A 19,536-nucleotide genomic window follows, 5' to 3' on the forward strand; every position below is an offset into this window, starting at 1 on the left:
AAGTTTTAGGTCATTTTGGAATAAATCCTAATACTTCGTTACGCAAAATTGCTGCTGCGACTCATATTTCATTAGGCTCTGTACACACAGTTACTAAACTCCATAAATTTCATCCATTCAAAATGAAAATATTGCAAGAGTTAACCGAAGATGATTTTGATAGGCGAGTGGAGTTTTGTGAAATAATGACTGCAGCGATTAATGATAATACCATTCGTGTGAAGAATGTCTGCTTCACTGATGAATGCACATTTTATCTAAATGGATTTGTTAATAAGCATAACTGTAGGTATTGGAGCAATGAAAATCCGCATGCTTTTGTGGAAGGGCACACCCAGTACCCTCAAAAAATTAATGTATGGGCAGGCATTTTAGGAAACAAAGTGCTTGGGCCATTGTTCATTGATAGAAATTTAAATGGAGACATTTATTTGGATATGTTGGAAACTACTATCAATCCGCTTATCACTGAAACCATTGAAAACCAAATCGAAGAGGATGGAAACCCTACACTTGATGAGGCTCAGATATATTTCCAGCAAGACGGTGCTCCTCCTCACTATGTTCTTCCGGTTCGACAATGGCTAGACAACGAGTTTCCCGATAAATGGATAGGGCGAAGAGGGCCTATAGAATGGCCTGCTAGGTCCCCGGATTTGACGCCATTAGACTTTTTTCTATGGGGCCATTTGAAGTCCATTGTGTTCACTCCCCAACCTGCAAATTTGGATGAACTTCGTCAACGCATTATCGACAGCTGCCATGATATCCAACAATATGTATTTGAAAATGTCCGTTAGGAATTTGAACATCGCCTATATCATTGTTTGGCCACCAACGGGCAACATTTTGAACAATTATTGAAATAAAATGTAATATTTTTGTATGTATTGTTCCGAAAATTCCCAAATTAGGATCAATAATATTTTTCTAATTTTCTGGAAAACGAATCGACCTATTTGAAAAAAATAAACGTCATAATGAAGGACTTCGGAAGACTTTTCAAACAAGCTATCACTCGATACCCCTTGTCATTTAAAATTTTCAAGGAAATGATCCTGGGGTGCAGAGGGTGAAAGGGGGTGAAGTAGTTATTGGTTAAAAAGTTGTCCCCTTTGATGTATCTTCTGACATGTCTCGGCGTTTTTTCTTTCAATCAGTAGTTTTCGATAAATCCGTGGTGGGAAGTTTTCAAATGAACACCCTGTATGTTTGGCAGTATGTTTTCCCAATTCTGAAAATTGTAGTTTTTATCAACACTTTCAACTTCAACCTATCGATAGAAGAGATGATCTCTTTCCCTACGAAGATTCCATCTATGAGATCGACAGAAGACTCAATCCTTGAATCAAAGATAAACGAAGTTCCCCAAGGCGGTCAGTTGAAAAGCCAAGCTTCAACATTGACCGCCAAACGAGTTTCGCCATCTGTCTTTCACTGCAAGGTAACTAGATGAACCTGCAAGCAACAGCGCTGTTTCGAGCCGCCAAGGTTTCAACAGTGGTGCAAAGCTGAACCACTCAACTGTCCTGAAAAGGACAAGCCTGAAAGTAAAGGTGATGACATCTTATCGAACGAAGTCTCGAATATCAAGGATAAACGAGTCTCCCTAAAGCGGTCACTTGCAAAGCCAAGCTTGAACATCAACAGCCGCAGTGCAAGGCAAACAAATGAGCTGGTAATCCAACACCAGACAGCGCTGTTCTCACCCGCCAAATGTTGCTACGATGAATCACTCAACTGCCCTTATTCAATACTATTAGTATTGATTTGACTAAAATCAATGTTTGTTGATTCTCCTTTCTGTTCCAATTCAGTTCGGATCTCTTTCATTAGTATTCGTTTTTCATGTGGTATTTTTTGTGGTTGATGTTAATTAGTAGGTATAAGGGCTCTAAGCTCTAAGAATTTCAGTCATTTATAGCTAGGATGTTATAAACTTCCTTCGTATTATTAAATATAAAATATTCATTACCATTAACACGTTATTGTGACCAATTATTCATTGGTAACCTGTGATAATTTTTTTCTGTTTCATAAAATGTTTCTTCTCTATAATTTTCAAATAATTAGGTGATGATGAGCCTATATAGGTTCGAAACATGTACTGATTGATGGTTTTACCATTCTAACATATTAGGGTGATAATAAATTTTGGAGACTATTTTGAGTTTTTATGCATCGTAAATCTACTACACTTCACTTCGAGATATAATGGACTTCTACTACAGGTTGAAATCAATGTGTATTATTTGAATTTCAATTGAATAAATGATCAAGAAATAATCCCAGCAGAAAATACCTGCTATCATAACGTGCTGGGAATCGCATGTTATAAGGTAAGACCTTGTTAATACATACGAAACAGGAGAAATAACGCCAAAGTTACCCCAGCTAGGCTAGTGAAGGAAAAAATTTCCTACCAAATGAAAAATCTTAGAGAAAATTCAAGGTCAGCTAAGGACTCCAGAGAACCTTAAGTACTAACCGGAGTGTACCGGATTCTTTGTTGCTGCGCCTGTCGTCTCGAATAAACCAACAAATCAGCTGTAGCCGAACATGCTCTCAACAAAGAAGACACATTATCTCGTAGATACAGAAATAGTCGATAAAACTCAAAATAACTATCCTACATTATACAGTGTGTTTATTGATACAATAGTGTTCTCTCTCTCTCTCTCTCTCTCTCTCTCTCTCTCTCTCTCTCTTTCATTCCAGTGTTAGTAGGTAATGTATTTACGGCTTTGATATTGTTACGTTTTCCCCCGTGGGTTGACCAATAATTGATTACACTGAATAATCAAACTTAACTTTATTTCACTACAAATACAATAACACTTCAACTAAAACTTCAACTATAGAAAACTAAACAATACAGTTTATTGTATGATTTTCACTATAAGGGTTTTACAAAATCCGTGACACGTGTTTCGCTATACAATAGCTTCTTCAAGCATAAACTGAGAGTTACTTCTAAATTACACCATTTCATACTATAACCTAGTACCTATTCGTCTACCTAAATAATACATCTACCTGAAAAGGTCAGGTATCAATAAATTTTTCGAAAGTAGGGTTTGTAATCATGGTTGAACTCATGTCCCTCTGAGATTAAATGACTGGTATATGTGGAATTTATTTTTCCATTCTGAAAACTATATTTGTGTTCCTTTATGCGGGCTTTGAACGTTCTTCCAGTTTGACCTATATAAAACATCGGACATGAACCACACGATAATTTATACACTCCTGATTTTTCTGAAACTGAACTTTTATCTTTGTTATTTTTAAAGTGCATGCCTAAGTTGTTGTTGGTTTTGAAAGCAGTATTTACACCTTTGCTGTGCATAAAATCTGAAATATTTGTAGTGGGTTGGCCTAAGTAGGTTAAAGTTCTATAACTGTTATCCTCTTCTCTTCGAATTGGGTAAACTTCTTTCAAAGCTTGTATAAATTTTTTGATAATAAAGAATGTATCAGACCGCTATCATAATCATTGTTGACGGCTATTTGCTTTATTATATTCAGTTCTATATTGAAATTCGCTTCTGACAAGGGTACATTTATCAGTCTGTGGATCATACTGTTGAAAGCTGCTACCTTATGCTGATATGGGTGAGTGGACGAATTATGAATGATAATATCTGTATGTGCCGGTTTACGATAAATTGAAAAATCATGTTTGTTGTTAACTTTTGTTATTGTCAAGTCCAAAAAATTTATAGATTCGTCCTGTTCCATCTCCTCTCCAACTGTATTGATTAGTTTTTTGATAAATTTAATAAATTTTTATCAAGGATCGGCCAGTTCTATTCAATTACTTCAACTATAACTCGAATGTCTATCATCTTACTAGATCGCTTTGCGTACCGCTCTGTAACTTCCATTTGACTGTTAATTTATCTTCAGTGGCTTTTTCTAGAACAGGTACTATTGATAATTTCTTCAAACTGCTTCTGCTGGAAATGTCGGCTCTCATTACCGACCTCGTTGCTCCAGTATCGATGGTGAAAAGACACTGATGTTTATTCAGGAATCCATCGGAAACTAAGCTGTTACTGTTGCGTCCAATCATGGAAACCAAATACCTGGGGACTTTTCTTGACGCAGGCTGAATTTCGACTTTAGCTCCAAACTCTTGCAAACTTTTTGATGGACCTTGAGTTATTACCTTCAGTTGAGCATGGTAGACTTGTTGAAGGTGCTCACTACCATATCTGACCTCCAAAGCTGATATGACTACTTCATAATCCTTTGCCTATTCACTGGAATATTTGGCAGAAATTCGGAAGCCTTTCCTCGTAGTGCCAGTAAGAGAGCTGTTGATTTCTTTTCATTTCTCCACCCATTATTTTCTGTAGCGGTCTCAAATTGTCTGCGATAAATTGACCATGAAGATTCGCCATCGAAAGTTAGAGTTTTAATAAAACTACTGCTAGATAGGGTAGATGTAGTTTCCGATTTGCATTTTTCCACAGTAATCGGTTCCGGCAATTATTTCCGAAGTTCCCGGAAAAGTTCTTCAAACTTTTCGTCGACTTCTCCAAACTTTTCATTGACTCCTTCAAGTTTCCTTCTCACTCCTTCAAAATCCTCTTCAAATTTCCTTTCAACCCCTTCAAGCTTCTTTTCAACTACTTTTTCCAATCCCTCTTTTGTTTCCTTAAATACCTTTCCAAATTCTTCCTGAATATATTCCTGTACCTCCCCTTTACTCACTTGGAAAGATTTCAAATCTTCTAATAAATGAAGGAACATCTCATTGTCTTTTTCCTGTTTTACCTGTATATTTACCAGCAAGTCTCTGTCTTTCTCCTGTTTTTCTTGAATACCTGGTAATTATTCATGATCTTCATTTGGGCGTAATTGTTCTCCTCTCTTTTGCGTTCACCTTTCTCTTATCTTCCTCTCTTCTGCGTTTTTCATTCCCCGCCAGGCTCGCTTGCAAAGCCTCAAACATTTTCTCAAGCTTTTCCATTCCGTAGTAATCAACACTCCTTGTTTTCACCATAAAACGGAAAAATTTCAGTCAATTATTTCACTTCCGACACCAAATGTTACTTTTTCCCGTGGGTTGACCAATAATTGACTACGCTGAATAATAATGAAACTTAACTTTATTTCACTTCGAATACAACAAACAATTCAACTAAAACTTCAACTATTATTCGAATGTCTATCACCTTTCTAGATCGCTTCGCGTACCGCACTATAACTTCCACTTGACTGTGTCGATATGTTCGTGGCTAGCGTTTATATATCGTAATCGAATGCGTTAGAAATTTTCGCCGGAATTCTATCGAAATCGGTAGTATTACTCCCGATGCATCTAGAGCGACAGCGAACATCGTAAATTCGCGCGCTCTTAGCTACGTCACAATTGGTTTATGGCTACCAGTGGCGGCTGCCGTTATTTTCTTTAGGGCATTCATTATTTCTCGAACTATGTATGGTAAGAGGACCAAAATGATTCAACGAGAATTGGTGAATGAGCTTGATGTTGGTTCAAGCCCAACATTTCCTTGGGCTCCAGAATGTCTTCTTGAAATTCTCGAACTACCTGAAGTTTGGAGTAAATAATCTGCTATAACGCTTCTTCACTTGAGAATACCTCACGGCATCAAATATCCTTGACGGTATATCCATGTTCAATTTTAGAATGGAACTCAAAAAAATCGTACTCTCCTCCTCTTCTTCGGGTCTGTATCAATCTTCAATATTAATTTGGATATAGCATGTAGTTCAAATTCCTTCGGAAAAGAATACTGCATGCTTGGTTCAAAAAAGATACGACACAGTTATCAGTAACACTTTTGGGTGGAGGGTGGAACAGACCTACTCACTATTACCTAGTTGAAAGTTTGATGACCTGATCGAGGAACATATCTCAAGACATGAAAATCCGATACTCATGAATTTTATATCAAAATTTGGCCATTCAAAGTAATTCAATTTTCAGGAAGCAGAATTCCAAATCAATGAAACTACCGGGTCGATCAGCAAAATAATCATGAATAATATATCTCTAGACTTCAACCAAGAATTTCTTTACTACAAAGGATTCGTTGGTAACAATGAGGTTTTTGCGAATAGATCATCAGGTGCATATATATTTCGACCATACGGCAAAGCTTCTAGTATAGAAAACCGAAACCAAGTCAAGATCTACTTGGGCAACCTGGTTTCTGAAGTACATCAACAGTACAATGACTGGATCAGCCAAATAATTCGAGTCTATAGCGGAGAAACATACGTTGAATTTGACTGGATCGTTGGACCTATACCCACTGAGTAAGTCTCATAATATTTGTCTATCATTGAACACACCTTGATGACCAATTTCGATTTTTGTAGCGACGCTCATGGAAAAGAAATCATTACGAGATACACGACTCATTTGGACTCCAACTCTTTATTCTACACGGACTCGAATGGGCGTGAAACTCTTACAAGAATACGTAATTTCCGACCGACTTGGAATTTGAACCTCAAAGAACCAGTGGCGGGAAATTATTATCCAGTTACCTCCAAAATATCAATCAGAGAAAAAGATCTTGAAGTAGCTGTGCTAACAGATAGAGCTCAAGGAGGTTCAAGTTTGGAGGACGGGCAAATTGAACTTATGGTAAGTGATAGTTTTTGAGTTACTAATCTTATAACTGCTAGGTTTAAACAAACTCATTTCAGCTACATAGAAAGTGTTTACACGATGATGCATTCGGTGTTGGTGAAGCTTTGAATGAGACTGCTTTCGACAAGGGATTGGTCACTAGAGGATCACACTATGTCGTTTTTGGTACAAAAAAGAATCCGTCTGGTGAGTACAATATTCTGAGGTAGCTGAAGTGGTTTTCAAATATGCTCTCTATCGTACCCCAAATGAGCATAAATAACCTTTAGTCGCGAAAGTTATTTCTAGCATGAAATTAAGAAACATCAAATATGGAATTCACAATGAAATCCAAATCTGACAGTAAACTGTGTTTACTGGAAACATCAACTACTCGCAATGACACAAGAATAAAGCCCTATCAAACTAGCATGGCGAATCCAGCAACATTGCAGAAAAAAATTACAACAATGTGTAGCTAGAAATCGCAAATAATGCTATCGTGATATAAAGGTAGCAAAGTAACTCATTAAATTATATACTTTTCCTTTGATATTTACAGAAGATTTAGTAACTTTTTAGTTGTTAAACCTTGGATATAGAGAAAAAAATTGAAATATTTTTTTAAAATTTTTCTGATCTTGCTATTTTGAAACTAGTTTTTCCTGGAATTGAAGATGTTCCAAATTTGTTGTTCACCAAGAGTATACTCAAATACACCTTGAGTATCAGCAATGAAATAGTTGAACCCGATCAGCCGATTTTCTTTTTTTTTTCTTTTTCCTCGATCTTGATATTATTTTGATACTGGTTTTCCTGAGAATAAAAAGTGTTTCAAATTTGTTGCTCATAAGGAGGGTACTCAAATACACTCCGAGAATCAGCAACAAAATAGTTGGTCTAGATCGGTTGATTTTTAATATTTTTTTTTATTCTCCCTGTTCTTGCTATCTTGAAACTGTTTTTTCTGGAATTCTGTGTTTTTTAAATTTCTTTCTCACCAGAAGTATACTCAAATACATCTTGGGTATCAGCAACAAAATAGTTGAAATCGATCGGCCGATTTTCAAGTTTTTTTTTATTTGAAACTGATTTTTCTTTGAATACAGAGTATTCTCAATTTGTTGCTCAACAGGACAGTTCTCAAATACACTTAGAGAATCATCAACAAAATAGTCCGAACTGCTCGGTTGATATTTTAATTTTTTCTTTAATTTTCGTAGTTTTACTATCTTGAAACTGATTTTTTTCTCGAATGAAAAAGCTGTAAATGTTTTTGTCAAATTGACGAACCAACAACAAAGGAAGTGGAACCGTGGAACAATTCACAGCTTCTGCATCTCGGCGATGCACCTGTTCAGTTGGCATTGCTTGTTCGTAATTTTTTGGCTAAAAAACAACAAAGTAAACATACCTCAGCCACCGTATTCTCCAGATTTGGCCCCTGAAACTCTTTCCTATTCCCAAGATTGGAGAGACCTATGGACCTGTACCTATCTATTATTTTTGTTACGCCGTGCCCCAACTGTTATTTCATCAAAAGAGGTACAATGAAATGAAACTTATTCACAAAATATTATTCATATATAATCAGTGGTCATACTTGAAAACTGGCTATAAATCAAATCATCTGAAGTTAAAGGAACAATTCGAATTGTTCCTTAAGATCTATTGACAATAGGGCCCAAACTGATGTTATTTACACAGACTTTTCGACAGGCTTGATCATAGCATTCTACTGAACAAACTAGTAGCCTTTGAATTATCTCCATCCTTAATTGCACTCTTTCAGTCATATCTACGGGATCGAAAACAATATGTTCAGCTCAATGGTTTGAAATCTATCAAATATAGTGCTTCTTCCGGTGTTCCACAAGGTTCAAATCTGGGGCCGTTGCTCTTCAATATATTCATTAATTATATTGCAGATGTTATAGATGTGTATTTCCTTTTATATGCCGATGATCTAAAACTATACTGCCTCGTTGAGAACATAGATGATTGTGTGAACCTCTCAGCAAACGTAGGACGGGTTGTAGAATGGTGTTATCGAAATAACTTGTCGCTGAACCCGGATAAATGTAAGGTCATGTCCTACAGTTTGAAAACGAATATCGTGATCTTTGATTATCCAAAAGAAAACGTTTCCCTGGTGAGACCAGGAACATTTACTGATCTTGGCATCACATTTGACACTGCACTATCATTTAATAGGCATATCGATAATGTCGTCATCCTCATCCTGTCGTTTGTACGGATTAATTGTAGGTAACAGTAGTGATTTCAAAGAAATTTCGACCTTAAAAACTTTAATCTATGCTTTCATAGATTATCGTCATCCTCATCCTGTCGTTTGTACGGATTAATTGTAGGTAACAGTAGTGATTTCAAAGAAATTTCGACCTTAAAAACTTTAATCTATGCTTTCATAAGATCAAAGTTAGAATACGCCTCAGTTGTGTGGAGCCCCTTTTTATCAATATCACATTGATAGAATAGAAGCAATTCAACGAAAATTTTTGAAAGTGCTAAGCCTAAAAACCGATGGCATTTATCCCCCAATAGGAACAACCGACTCTGAATTGCTACAAAAGCATAACTTTTGCAGTCTCTAAAAAAAGCGTGAAATTATAGTGTTGCACTAACCTATAAAATTAACAAAAGCATAGTTGACTGCCCAACATTACTGGAAAAGTTTAATATTTGCATTCCTAGAATCTGTTCCAGAGATCCGAGTACTTTCTATATAAAAACAAATGTTCTTGAGAATTCTCCAATCAATACCATGTGTAAAGTGACAAATTCTGTTAGCGATAATTCAGATATATTCAGTTGCAAATTGTCAAATAAAAAATCACAAATTCAAAAATAATTGTTTTGTCACCTATAATAAAAATAAAATGTGTAGTCTTCATAGTCACTTGTTTGTATTGTTTGAAGTGTTTGTAGACTTTACAGTCACTTGTTTGTGATGTATCCATTATACTCTGTTATTTCCTGCTCTGTAATTGGGCTATGTCATGTAGAGTATTGTATTACAAATAAATGAATAAATGAATAAATAAAAAAGATGATTTGATTTATACTCAGTCTTCAAGTATGCCCATTGACTATATGTGAAAAGTTTATTTTTTCTATATGAGAAATTGGGCAAATTTCGGACGGATATGCGATTGATTACCTCGTTCACAGACAGACATTCCTCGACAACAAACCTGTTGTTTGTTGTCGAGGAATGATACTCTGAAGAATTCGATTTTCAATTGTCGGAAATTATCGACTTTATGTTGATGAAAGACACTACCATGCACTGACGAGTGACCAAACAGCCCAAAACACGTCTGCAAGTTTGTTCCATTAATTGAAAATCTATTGTGGCAGTTGTATCACCAACAACATATGCAGAAAGAACTTCAGTGAAGGAACCTGCACTGACACCTGTCGGTGTCAGGGTCCACTAACCTACAGTGTAGGGAGTTGAAACTGGTCTGAACGAATTTTCCTTCAGATGATTTCACAAAAAAAATGTTTTTTCAGTTCTGACTGTTCGTTTCATGTATTAGTTTTCATTGACAGTAGTTCTATTTTACTAACAATCATGTGAACTATTGAGTTTCCATATTTCTATGTTGATAAATAAATTATTGTTAAAACTATTGCTGCTATCTGGAGAGCAAGATTCACTTTCACCAATTACTCCTCCGTTATCAATTTTTCATTCAAATATTGTATTTTTCAGGTAAAACCATTGCTGCCCAAGAAAAAGATATAATTCAAAGAAAACTTCTTTCATCGTGGACTTTCCTGTCGCCTACTAATGGCCTAACCTATCAACAATATAAATCAAAATATCGAATGAAGGTTTGTTTATGGAATTTCCCGAATATTTTATTCAATTACCAGATTTTAACTTTTTAGTATGCTGGGTTGAACCACGCCCTTCCCGATAATGTTCAAATTCTCACACTAGAACCTTGGAAAGGCGAATCATTTCTTCTTCGATTAGAGCATGTGATAGAAAGCAATGAAGATCCTGTTTTATCCAAGCCAGTGCTTGTTGATTTGAAGGTAGGTCTATCTCTAGGATAACACTCAACCACCGTGTGATATGATGTCAATCTATCATTATACAATCATTCAATTATAATCTACAACAGACAATTGGATTTCACATGTGAATATGTGAATACAAGAAAATTATTAAAATCATGCCAACACCTACCTAATTATACAAAGTGTCTCACTTCTCATGGAAACATCCCCGTATCTTCCGTAATATTCGAGGTAGAACGATGAAACTCTCAGGACTGATGGAGATGCTCAAAATGCACCTACCACCTGAATGGTGTTGGCCAAAGTGATATACACTGTCCGCCACTCGCGATGGAACAGCCCATTTTTACGGTAAAACATATTACGGGTCAGAATAGGCTCAAAATTCATTCAGATTCGTGATTAGGACTACCAACTTACTACGAATCTGAGGAAAATGTCACAGCACCATATTCTCAGATTATCGAGATAGTGTGAAGCAGTGTATGAAAAACTATCGATGGCGGCATCTATTATAACTGAAGAAGATTATTCGTACAACTAATTCTGGTTGCTGAACATCCAAATTCTATCCCAACCAGAAGTGAGAGCTCTCGATTGATGAGCAAAAACTGCAAAAATGGAAAAAATCTATATTCAAAGGTTTACATCTCGGTACAATTCTGAGCTTTGGCTGTGGACACTTTCAATCAGCACATTAAGAACTACAACATATCAAAATTTCGGCAAAATTCAAGGCAAGCCATTTCTCATAAGGAATATGTGCGGGGTCTTCATCAAAATATTGAGGAAACATTTCATCATCCGAAACAAAATTAATCTTCATACTCATTGCAACACCGAAACAACTGTTAATTTTTAAAGAACAAATCGCACTCGGTGAACAGGTAAAATTTAGATTATTTTACCTACTTGCTGAATTGTTGTCTGAAATCATTTGAAGGGATTGAATTACATCAGTTTCATTGAATCATGCGGTGCCCTGAAATAACCATGGAAAACATTTGCTCATTGATATTTACTGTCAACCTGACAATTTCGTTGAAAATCTTGTTGTATTATTTCCCAGACCAGTTTTTAATGCATTTGTTGTTTCTAGTATTGTTGTTTTTTGAATCACCGTTGTTCCTATTGTTTCTGCTGTGTTTTTGTTCCCATTGTGTTTATTGGTCCTGTATTTGTGTTGGATATTGTTCCTGTGTTCCAATTGTTTTCTGTTCGTGAGTTCCTGTTCATATTTTAATATTTCTGAAGTTCCCATTTTAACTGATATCAGCTCATTTTGATCGACAAAGTTCAACATGGCACGTCTGTCACTTCAAGCAAAAATTGAAATTGTTTTAATTGTTGGTGAAGGAGTGAGGTCTTATCGTGAAGCGGCCGCTCAATATAATAGAAGACACCCGCTAGAGATAGCTGTACACCCTGGAACTGTACATAAAATATATAATCTATTCGTGAGCACCGGCCAGGTAACAAAGGACAGAAAAATTGTAAAACATCATATTGATGATGATACGATATTGGCAGCTCATCAAGCAGATCCTAGAATTAGTTTGAGAAACTTATCGCTTCAACTCAATATGAGCCGCAGTAAAATATGGAGGTGTTTAAGAGGCATAAAATGCATGCGTTCAAACCCAAATTTTCACATACTTTGCACGAAGGAGATGAAATCTGCCGTATGGAGTATTGTTTATGGATGCAGGGAAATTATCTCAATGACAGGAATTTTTTAAAGTATATCTTATACAGTGATGAGGCTACCTTTACCATGAATGGTGTTGTATCTTCCCAGAAGATGAGGTTTTTGGCTGAACAAAATCCAAATTGGGTGGTGAATTGTGGAGACCAAATATCTCAGAAAGTTAATGTGTGGTGTGGTATCCTGAACGAAAATATTATCGGTTCATTTTTTTTCGATCAAAATTTAAACGGATGACTATTCGTTGATTTTCTCGGAAATGCATTTTCCGATGTGTTGGAAGAACTACCTTTGGATGTGAGACACAGCATGATTTTTCAGTTTGATGGTTCACCAGTTCACAATAGTGGCATAACAAGGGTTTGGTTGAATAGGAATCTACCTATAAAATGGATACGACCCAATAGCCCTCTCGTAGTATGGCCATCACGATCCCCAGATTTAACTCCACTGGATTATTATTCATGGGGAAACTTGAAAAATAAAGTTTATAAGGATAGGCTAACAAATAAGGAAGATCTCCGTGCAAAAATTATACAAGCGTATAGAGAAATCACACTTAGAGAACTCAGAAGAGTTGGAGGAAATAACAGAAGGCGCATAGAAAAATGTGTTCGATTGGAGGGAAATTTCATAGAAGGCACGAAAATATAAAATTGTCAACAGTTGAATCATTTGAAATTGATTGTTTTGTTTTTTTATTGAAAATGTGATTTTGAAAGTAGTACTTCGAAAGAATTTTGAACTACATAAAATTTTTCGCCACAAAATATCTTTGTTGTTTTTTAAATAATGGGAAAATGAGAATATGAACTAACAGTAACCATCCTAAAACCTCACTGATTACATGTTTCCGTTCCTCTTACAAAATTACCATTTTCTCTCTTATTGAGAAGGAATAATTTTCCTGGCAACAGAATAAAAAATAAATTATTCATGTGAAAACAAAAGTCGAGTTTCTTTTAAACAATTTCGTTCATGTTTTGATGTCAAAACAAAAAAAAATCTATTTCAATTATTACGGAAGATACGGGGGTGTTTCCATGAGAAGTGAAACAAATTCGGATTTTTCAGGACTAAAATTTTTTCAGGAAAAAAGTGTAATCGTAGTAAGTTGTTAGTCCTGATCACGAATCTGAAGAAATTTTGAGCCTATTTTGCTCCCTAATATGTTTTACCGTAAAAATGGCGTGTTCCATCGCGAGTGGCGGACAGTGTATATCACTTTAGCATTTCCATCTGTCCTGAGAGTTTCATCGTTCTACCTCGAATATTACGGAAGATACGTGGGTGTTTCCATAAGAAGTGAGACAAATTCTGATTTTGTAGGACTGACATTTTTTCAGGAAAAAAGTGTAATCGTAGTGAGTTGTCAGTCCTGATCACGAATCTGAGGGAATTTTGAGCCTATTTTGCCCCTAATATGTTTTACCGTAAAAATGGGGTGTTCCATCGCGAGTGGCGGACAGTGAATATCACTTCGGCCAACCCCATTCAGGTGATAGGTGCATTTTGAGCATTTCCGTCAGTCCAGAGAGTTTCATCATCGTTCTACCTCGAATATTACGCAAGATACGGGGGTGTTTCCATGAGAAGTGAGACACACTGTATAAAAGTAGAAATTCCTAAGAGTAACATATTTGAGATGAAACTAAAATTTGGACATTTATTTTGAAATCAGGGTACGATTTTCAACCTACAGAATATTGTGTTCCATGAAAAAGAAAGTTTTTGACTTTCTACAACTCCATATTGATACAGAAAAATGTGGGAATCTTCCAAAGAAAGGGAGGAAATAATCAATTTTTAAAGAAGTAACTTTATACATAGATGTGTAGATCATGCAAAAAAGTTACTTTCAGACACACACTGGAAGAAAAAGCCCTTCTGAAACAGCTACTTTCATATAAACATTGAATTACATAAAAGAAAAATTATTTCGAAACAAATACTTTTATATATGAACACTGAATCATACAGAAAATACTTTTCTCTACTCAGTTTGTATTCTAAACATTCATTATGAAATTGAGTCAGATATCATTCACAGGATTTCTACAAATCATACTGAATGGAAGGTAAACATTTAACTTATGATAATAATAATAATATTTATTTTTCCACAAGACATATAAAATGTATAGGATAGGAATGGTCGATATATAATGCAAGAGTACTAAAACAGAGTACAGTCATTTAAGAATAAAAATATATAAAAGTCAATATAACAATACACATACACACATACAGTTACACTTATATACATAATATATGATATAACTTGCTATTACAATATTCTTACAACGAGTAGAAACATTTTTCAGTCAGGAATTGTTTCAGGGAGCTACTGATTTTTTAAAAATATTTGGCTTCTTTTATACTTTTAGGTAAATGATTGTAAATAGACAGACCCATAATTGTAGGTGCATTGTGAGAAACCATATATTTTGTGAATGAAATGTGGTAATTGTTTCTTTGGCGTGCATTTACGGGGTGAAAATCTCCCGTCGAAACAAATGTTTGTCTATTTTTGAAAATGAAGACAGATAATTCATAAATATAGACAGACATGAGGGTCAAAATTCTAAAATGTTTGAAAAGGAACCTACAGGAATATGTACTAGGAACTTTAGCTATTATTCTTACTTTTCTTTTTTGTACAAAAAAACAGTTTTTGCCAAAGTGGTATTTCCCCAAAAACATATTCCATACCTAATTCGTAACACAACCTGTGCATGGTATGGAGCCACTAGCTGAGGTATTCCAAGCATAAGTTTGATATTCCTGAACATAAAACATACGGAATTCAATCTTTTTATTAGGTTTGTACAGTGACTTTTCCAGATTACATTTCAGCCGATAAATAGTCCAAGAAAATTGGTTTCGTCTGTACTGTCAATGGATATATCAACACTCATTTTAATTCTGAGAGGATTGCATTTTCTTTGATAGTTATGAAATCGTATAATTTGGGTTTTATGAGCGTTCAAATTCCGAAAATTTGTATTGCACCAGTCCTGCATCAGTTGTAAAGCTTTATCTGTATCTTTTTTGCATATTAAATTCGTTTTTTTGAGAAATCAATGACGTGTCGTCTGCATACATGCTGGTTACATGAACGCCGTTCCAGAAGTTATTCAAATCATTAGAGTACACTATGAATAAAATAGGTCCCAGGATCGATCCTTGTGGTACACCAATATTAATGGCTTCACTCTTTGAATTGACGAAACCAACCCTTCCAAATTGGATATTTGGAATACATTCGTACTTATGACGGTGTTTCAAAAAAGAGCAAATTCATTCTAATGTCACACCTTTTGATCCATAATTATACAATTTCGATGTTAACTGACTTACATAAAACACTGTCACGTTTACTGGTAGACATCGATGTATCGCCGTAAGACACTTGGCTTAGGGCTACCAATCTGGATTGGTACTGATTTTGGAAAAAAAACACATTTCATTCATAAATTACGATTTTTATGTCACGGAATTAGTTTGATCTACATAACGACGTTATCCAAATATCTTCATCATTGGTTTCAGCTTTTTATTTCTCATTTTGTGAGTTCTTGGCCAATTCAAATATCACCAACCAATTTATTTTTCAGGACCTTTTTGCAGCGTTCGAAATAACTTCCTTGAGAGAAACAACACTCGGCGCGAATCAATGGCTGTCCGACAATCATAGACTCCATTTCAACACCAGTTCTTATCTAGAAGATTTACTTCCCAAGAACGACAAAGACGCATCTGCAAGGATCAAATGGAACAGTAGTTTGAAAAACAGAATGATGGATACAAAAGTGGATTCGTTAGACGATCCTATTGATCTGAAAATAGTTTTGACTGCCATGCAAATTCGTACTTTCATTATAGAAATGGAGAGCAAATAGTTAGCCATACAAATTTGAGTTAAAGTTGATTTTAATATATGTTTTGAATCGGTGTTTTATATTTTTTGTGGGTGTCAGTGGCATCGACTACGATGGTCATTATCTTTGTATTCTGGGTAGGTTATGTTGATAATTCCTTGAGCCGCTCCTACCTTCAACTAGATGAATATGTGGTCGAAAGGGTATTCGATTCCACGATCTTGGAATCGCGAATAGGGCAGACTAACCACTGCGTCAATTTATCGCTAAATGTTTATATTGTCTCAACTTGCATGAATTCATTGCCCCTATAATGTAATGGAATTCGTCGATACTTGATGAAAATCCATAGCGTATTCACTATAGAATACCTTCCTGAGGCGTGTATATGCTGACTGAATTTGATCAGTACTTTATATAATCATAGAGGGAGGGGTTCCCCAAGAATGCTCAAAACGATACTAGACAATCCGAGTCAAGTCATACAACTCTTCTGTCTGTAGAGTAGGGAGGGGGAGTGTAGATGCACAGAACTTAGGCCATATGTACATCCTCCCGAGGAGTTTTCCTCCTAGGTCATCGTCCATTCTGTCCTTTTCAGGAAGGGGGACAGATCACTAGAATACATCTTCTTTATATTGGCAGGTGTAAGCCAAGAATAGGAATGGCCAGACACGCCAGACAACGTCTGGCACCAATCGTAGGACGCAGAAGCAACATGGGGTTGAAAGTGAAGTTTCTGATGATTAAAACCGTACTTATGTCCATAATACTGTATACCTGCACTGCCTGGGGCCAGTGCGCACAGACATGCAGAAAGAAGATATAGTCGTTTATGAAAGCGAGCGTAAGGGCCGCCGTAAACGCACCGTTCTACATCCCCAACAGATTTATATACAGAGACTTAGACCTGGACACGCAATATGTGGACGTGTAAATGAGAAAACACGCAGAAAGCGTGTTCGATAGAATCAGATCGCACAACAACCCAGCGCTATGCGATCCCCAGATTCCAAGAAAGAGATAAACACCCGAGGCTAACAAAACAAAACCGACGACCACCCCCACTATTCGCCGTCAGGCGACTCAGGCAAGTATAGTACTAATCAGATAAACTCTCTTTCAGGTAGGTTCAACGTAGAACAACTCGACTGCGATTCAATTCCCCTCAGATTCACTGAGGAACGCCCGACGCTCATTACAACCGCCGGTTAGTTTTTGGGGGCCCCCATGCAAAAATTCAGTTAAGAATAGTCACGACTAAACATTTATTCGATCGCGAAAGAATAGCACCTAAAGGCTGACTTTCGACCAAAAAGAGGTCAGATGTCAATCTTGCTGAAGTGCCCATCAGTAAGTTGAGGACCGCTCGGAGAGCGGGGGTGGATGGAGTGGAGTATTAGGCCAAGACTCACCGAACACACACTCTCTTATTGACGTCAGTGTTAGATATAGATCAGGAGTATATGAGTTGACTTTTAGTTATCGCACAAAACTTGATACTGGCCAAACTTGGAGGACCGTTTCCCATAGAATTAAAAAACATAGAGTAGTTTCTTGAATGTGAAGACCAATTCCACATTTACCATCTTTAGGCAGAGGGGCATGAGTTCAACAACGACTGCAACGTATAACATTCGGAAGAGAAAAGTTCAAAAATCAGTCTTTTGGAAGGCTAGGAAATTATTAGGCTTAGGGATTGGTGAAATTTACTGAATGACCATATCAAATTGAATTTTTCCCTCCATCAAATCTGTTCTCCAATGTAAAAATTGGTAATTGGTTTTAGATGTCTATTAAACGGGTTGGTAAAATTTCTTTCATGCTATTTTGATTTTCAATTAGTTTATACCTAAACTCTGATGTCTTCAACACCTCAGTCTACCGCACTCGAGTGATATGTATTGAGCTTCCTGATACAAGGTGCAGGGTCTGTCGCGAAGTGCCTGAGACCATAATGCACTTGCTATCAGCATGTCCAGCATATGCAGTCTTGGCCTACATCCATTGACATAACGCGTCAATATTTCCATACTTTTACGGTATTGCCAAGACATCGCTGATGCTCTACGCTCCGGGGGATATTGGCTCAGTTGTGGGGAAAGAGAAGTGCTGAATTTATTGGAACTATTCATTATAGCCATCCTCAGGCTTATACAAACTTATAAGCCTGATGTAAGTAGTTCTTTTCGATCAACACAGCAAGACGATATTTGTCGTGTAGTTTTCAACTTCTGGCGAGATGAATTTCGTCCGAAAGGGGAAGAAAAACAGATAAAATATCTTAGATTTCCTCATCGAACTTCATACACTCTATCTGGACCACCCTGTCAAGATGGTTGTTTTGATTATTGGGGTCCGTGGTGAAATGATGCCATTTCTACCCTCTCAGCTCCAGATCATGCCAGATTGCGTATTCAGGCAGAAATCTTAGCCGATCAAATACGGAAGACTGTCATTTTTGGCTCACTGCGCTTGCTTAGGGCATACGATTCTCGGACCCATTAATCACGTACCCCACGGTGTGGTGAGTAATTATTGATTGATAATGCTGGCGTGCTGTCCTGAATGTATCGGGGCTTCGAAGATAAGCATCAACCTTAGGGTATAATGATAATAACAATACAAATGATAATAATAGTATTCACTAATTCAAAAGTAGATATTGTTTACCAATTTTTTTTCTGGATGAAAGGGCGGGGTTCAATTAAGGAGGTTCAATTAAGGGGTTCACTATAGGTTTTTTTTTATTCAACCCGAAAACAATCTAATACGATTCACACAAAAACAACGTTATATTGGCGCTTCGGATAAACCCATAATATGATGAAAAGTAGCCAATAACAGTAAACGATTCATCGTTGAAACCGAGCCCAAAAACAAAGAATACGAGATCCAATACGACAACGCTGTTTCGACTCGCATTGGTACCCAACATTTGTGCTTCGCTTAACCAGCACGAATTCACCGCTGGGCTCAATTGTTATTTGAAGGGCAAGCATATGAATTAGAAAACGCTATGGCATTTTCTCTTACGATGACGCCATTTATAGGATCGCCAGGACTCAATCCACGAATAATATCTAATATATAAAACAAAGTCGCAAAATAGTGGATCGATTTTCATTATTTTCAATTTATTGGATTTGTACTCGCTCGGATTAGCAGAATAACTAATTATACATTTGAAAAAAATGAAATTGGGGTAATCACTCTACCGAGTGAGTAGTTTTACTCTAACGAGGAAGCTACGGTGTTGGCGAAACGTGTCTGTAAATAAAAATGTT

The 19,536-nt window shown here is 36.4% G+C and overlaps 1 protein-coding gene across 2 annotated transcripts in view; it reads left to right on the top strand.

Annotated features, from left to right (window-relative positions):
* LOC111514869 (lysosomal alpha-mannosidase) overlaps positions 1 to 16,323 on the top strand; it is a 45,317-nt gene extending 28,994 nt beyond the window's left edge. For both annotated transcript variants that reach the window (XM_074178870.1, XM_074178869.1), the window contains exons 13-18: positions 5,960 to 6,291; positions 6,355 to 6,625; positions 6,688 to 6,817; positions 10,350 to 10,471; positions 10,529 to 10,678; positions 15,986 to 16,323. In XM_074178870.1, coding sequence (XP_074034971.1) covers positions 5,960 to 6,291; positions 6,355 to 6,625; positions 6,688 to 6,817; positions 10,350 to 10,471; positions 10,529 to 10,678; positions 15,986 to 16,270 — 1,290 coding nt within the window. In that variant the 3' untranslated portion in view covers positions 16,271 to 16,323. The remainder of the gene's footprint in view (positions 1 to 5,959; positions 6,292 to 6,354; positions 6,626 to 6,687; positions 6,818 to 10,349; positions 10,472 to 10,528; positions 10,679 to 15,985) is intronic.
* The last annotated feature ends 3,213 nt before the right edge of the window (positions 16,324 to 19,536 follow it).

The sequence above is a fragment of the Leptinotarsa decemlineata genome, unplaced genomic scaffold (assembly GCF_025532065.1).
Source record: "Leptinotarsa decemlineata unplaced genomic scaffold, Ldec_3_MD MMD2_tig00004307_RagTag_RagTag, whole genome shotgun sequence".
In the NCBI taxonomy this organism is placed as follows: Eukaryota; Metazoa; Arthropoda; class Insecta; order Coleoptera; family Chrysomelidae; genus Leptinotarsa; species Leptinotarsa decemlineata.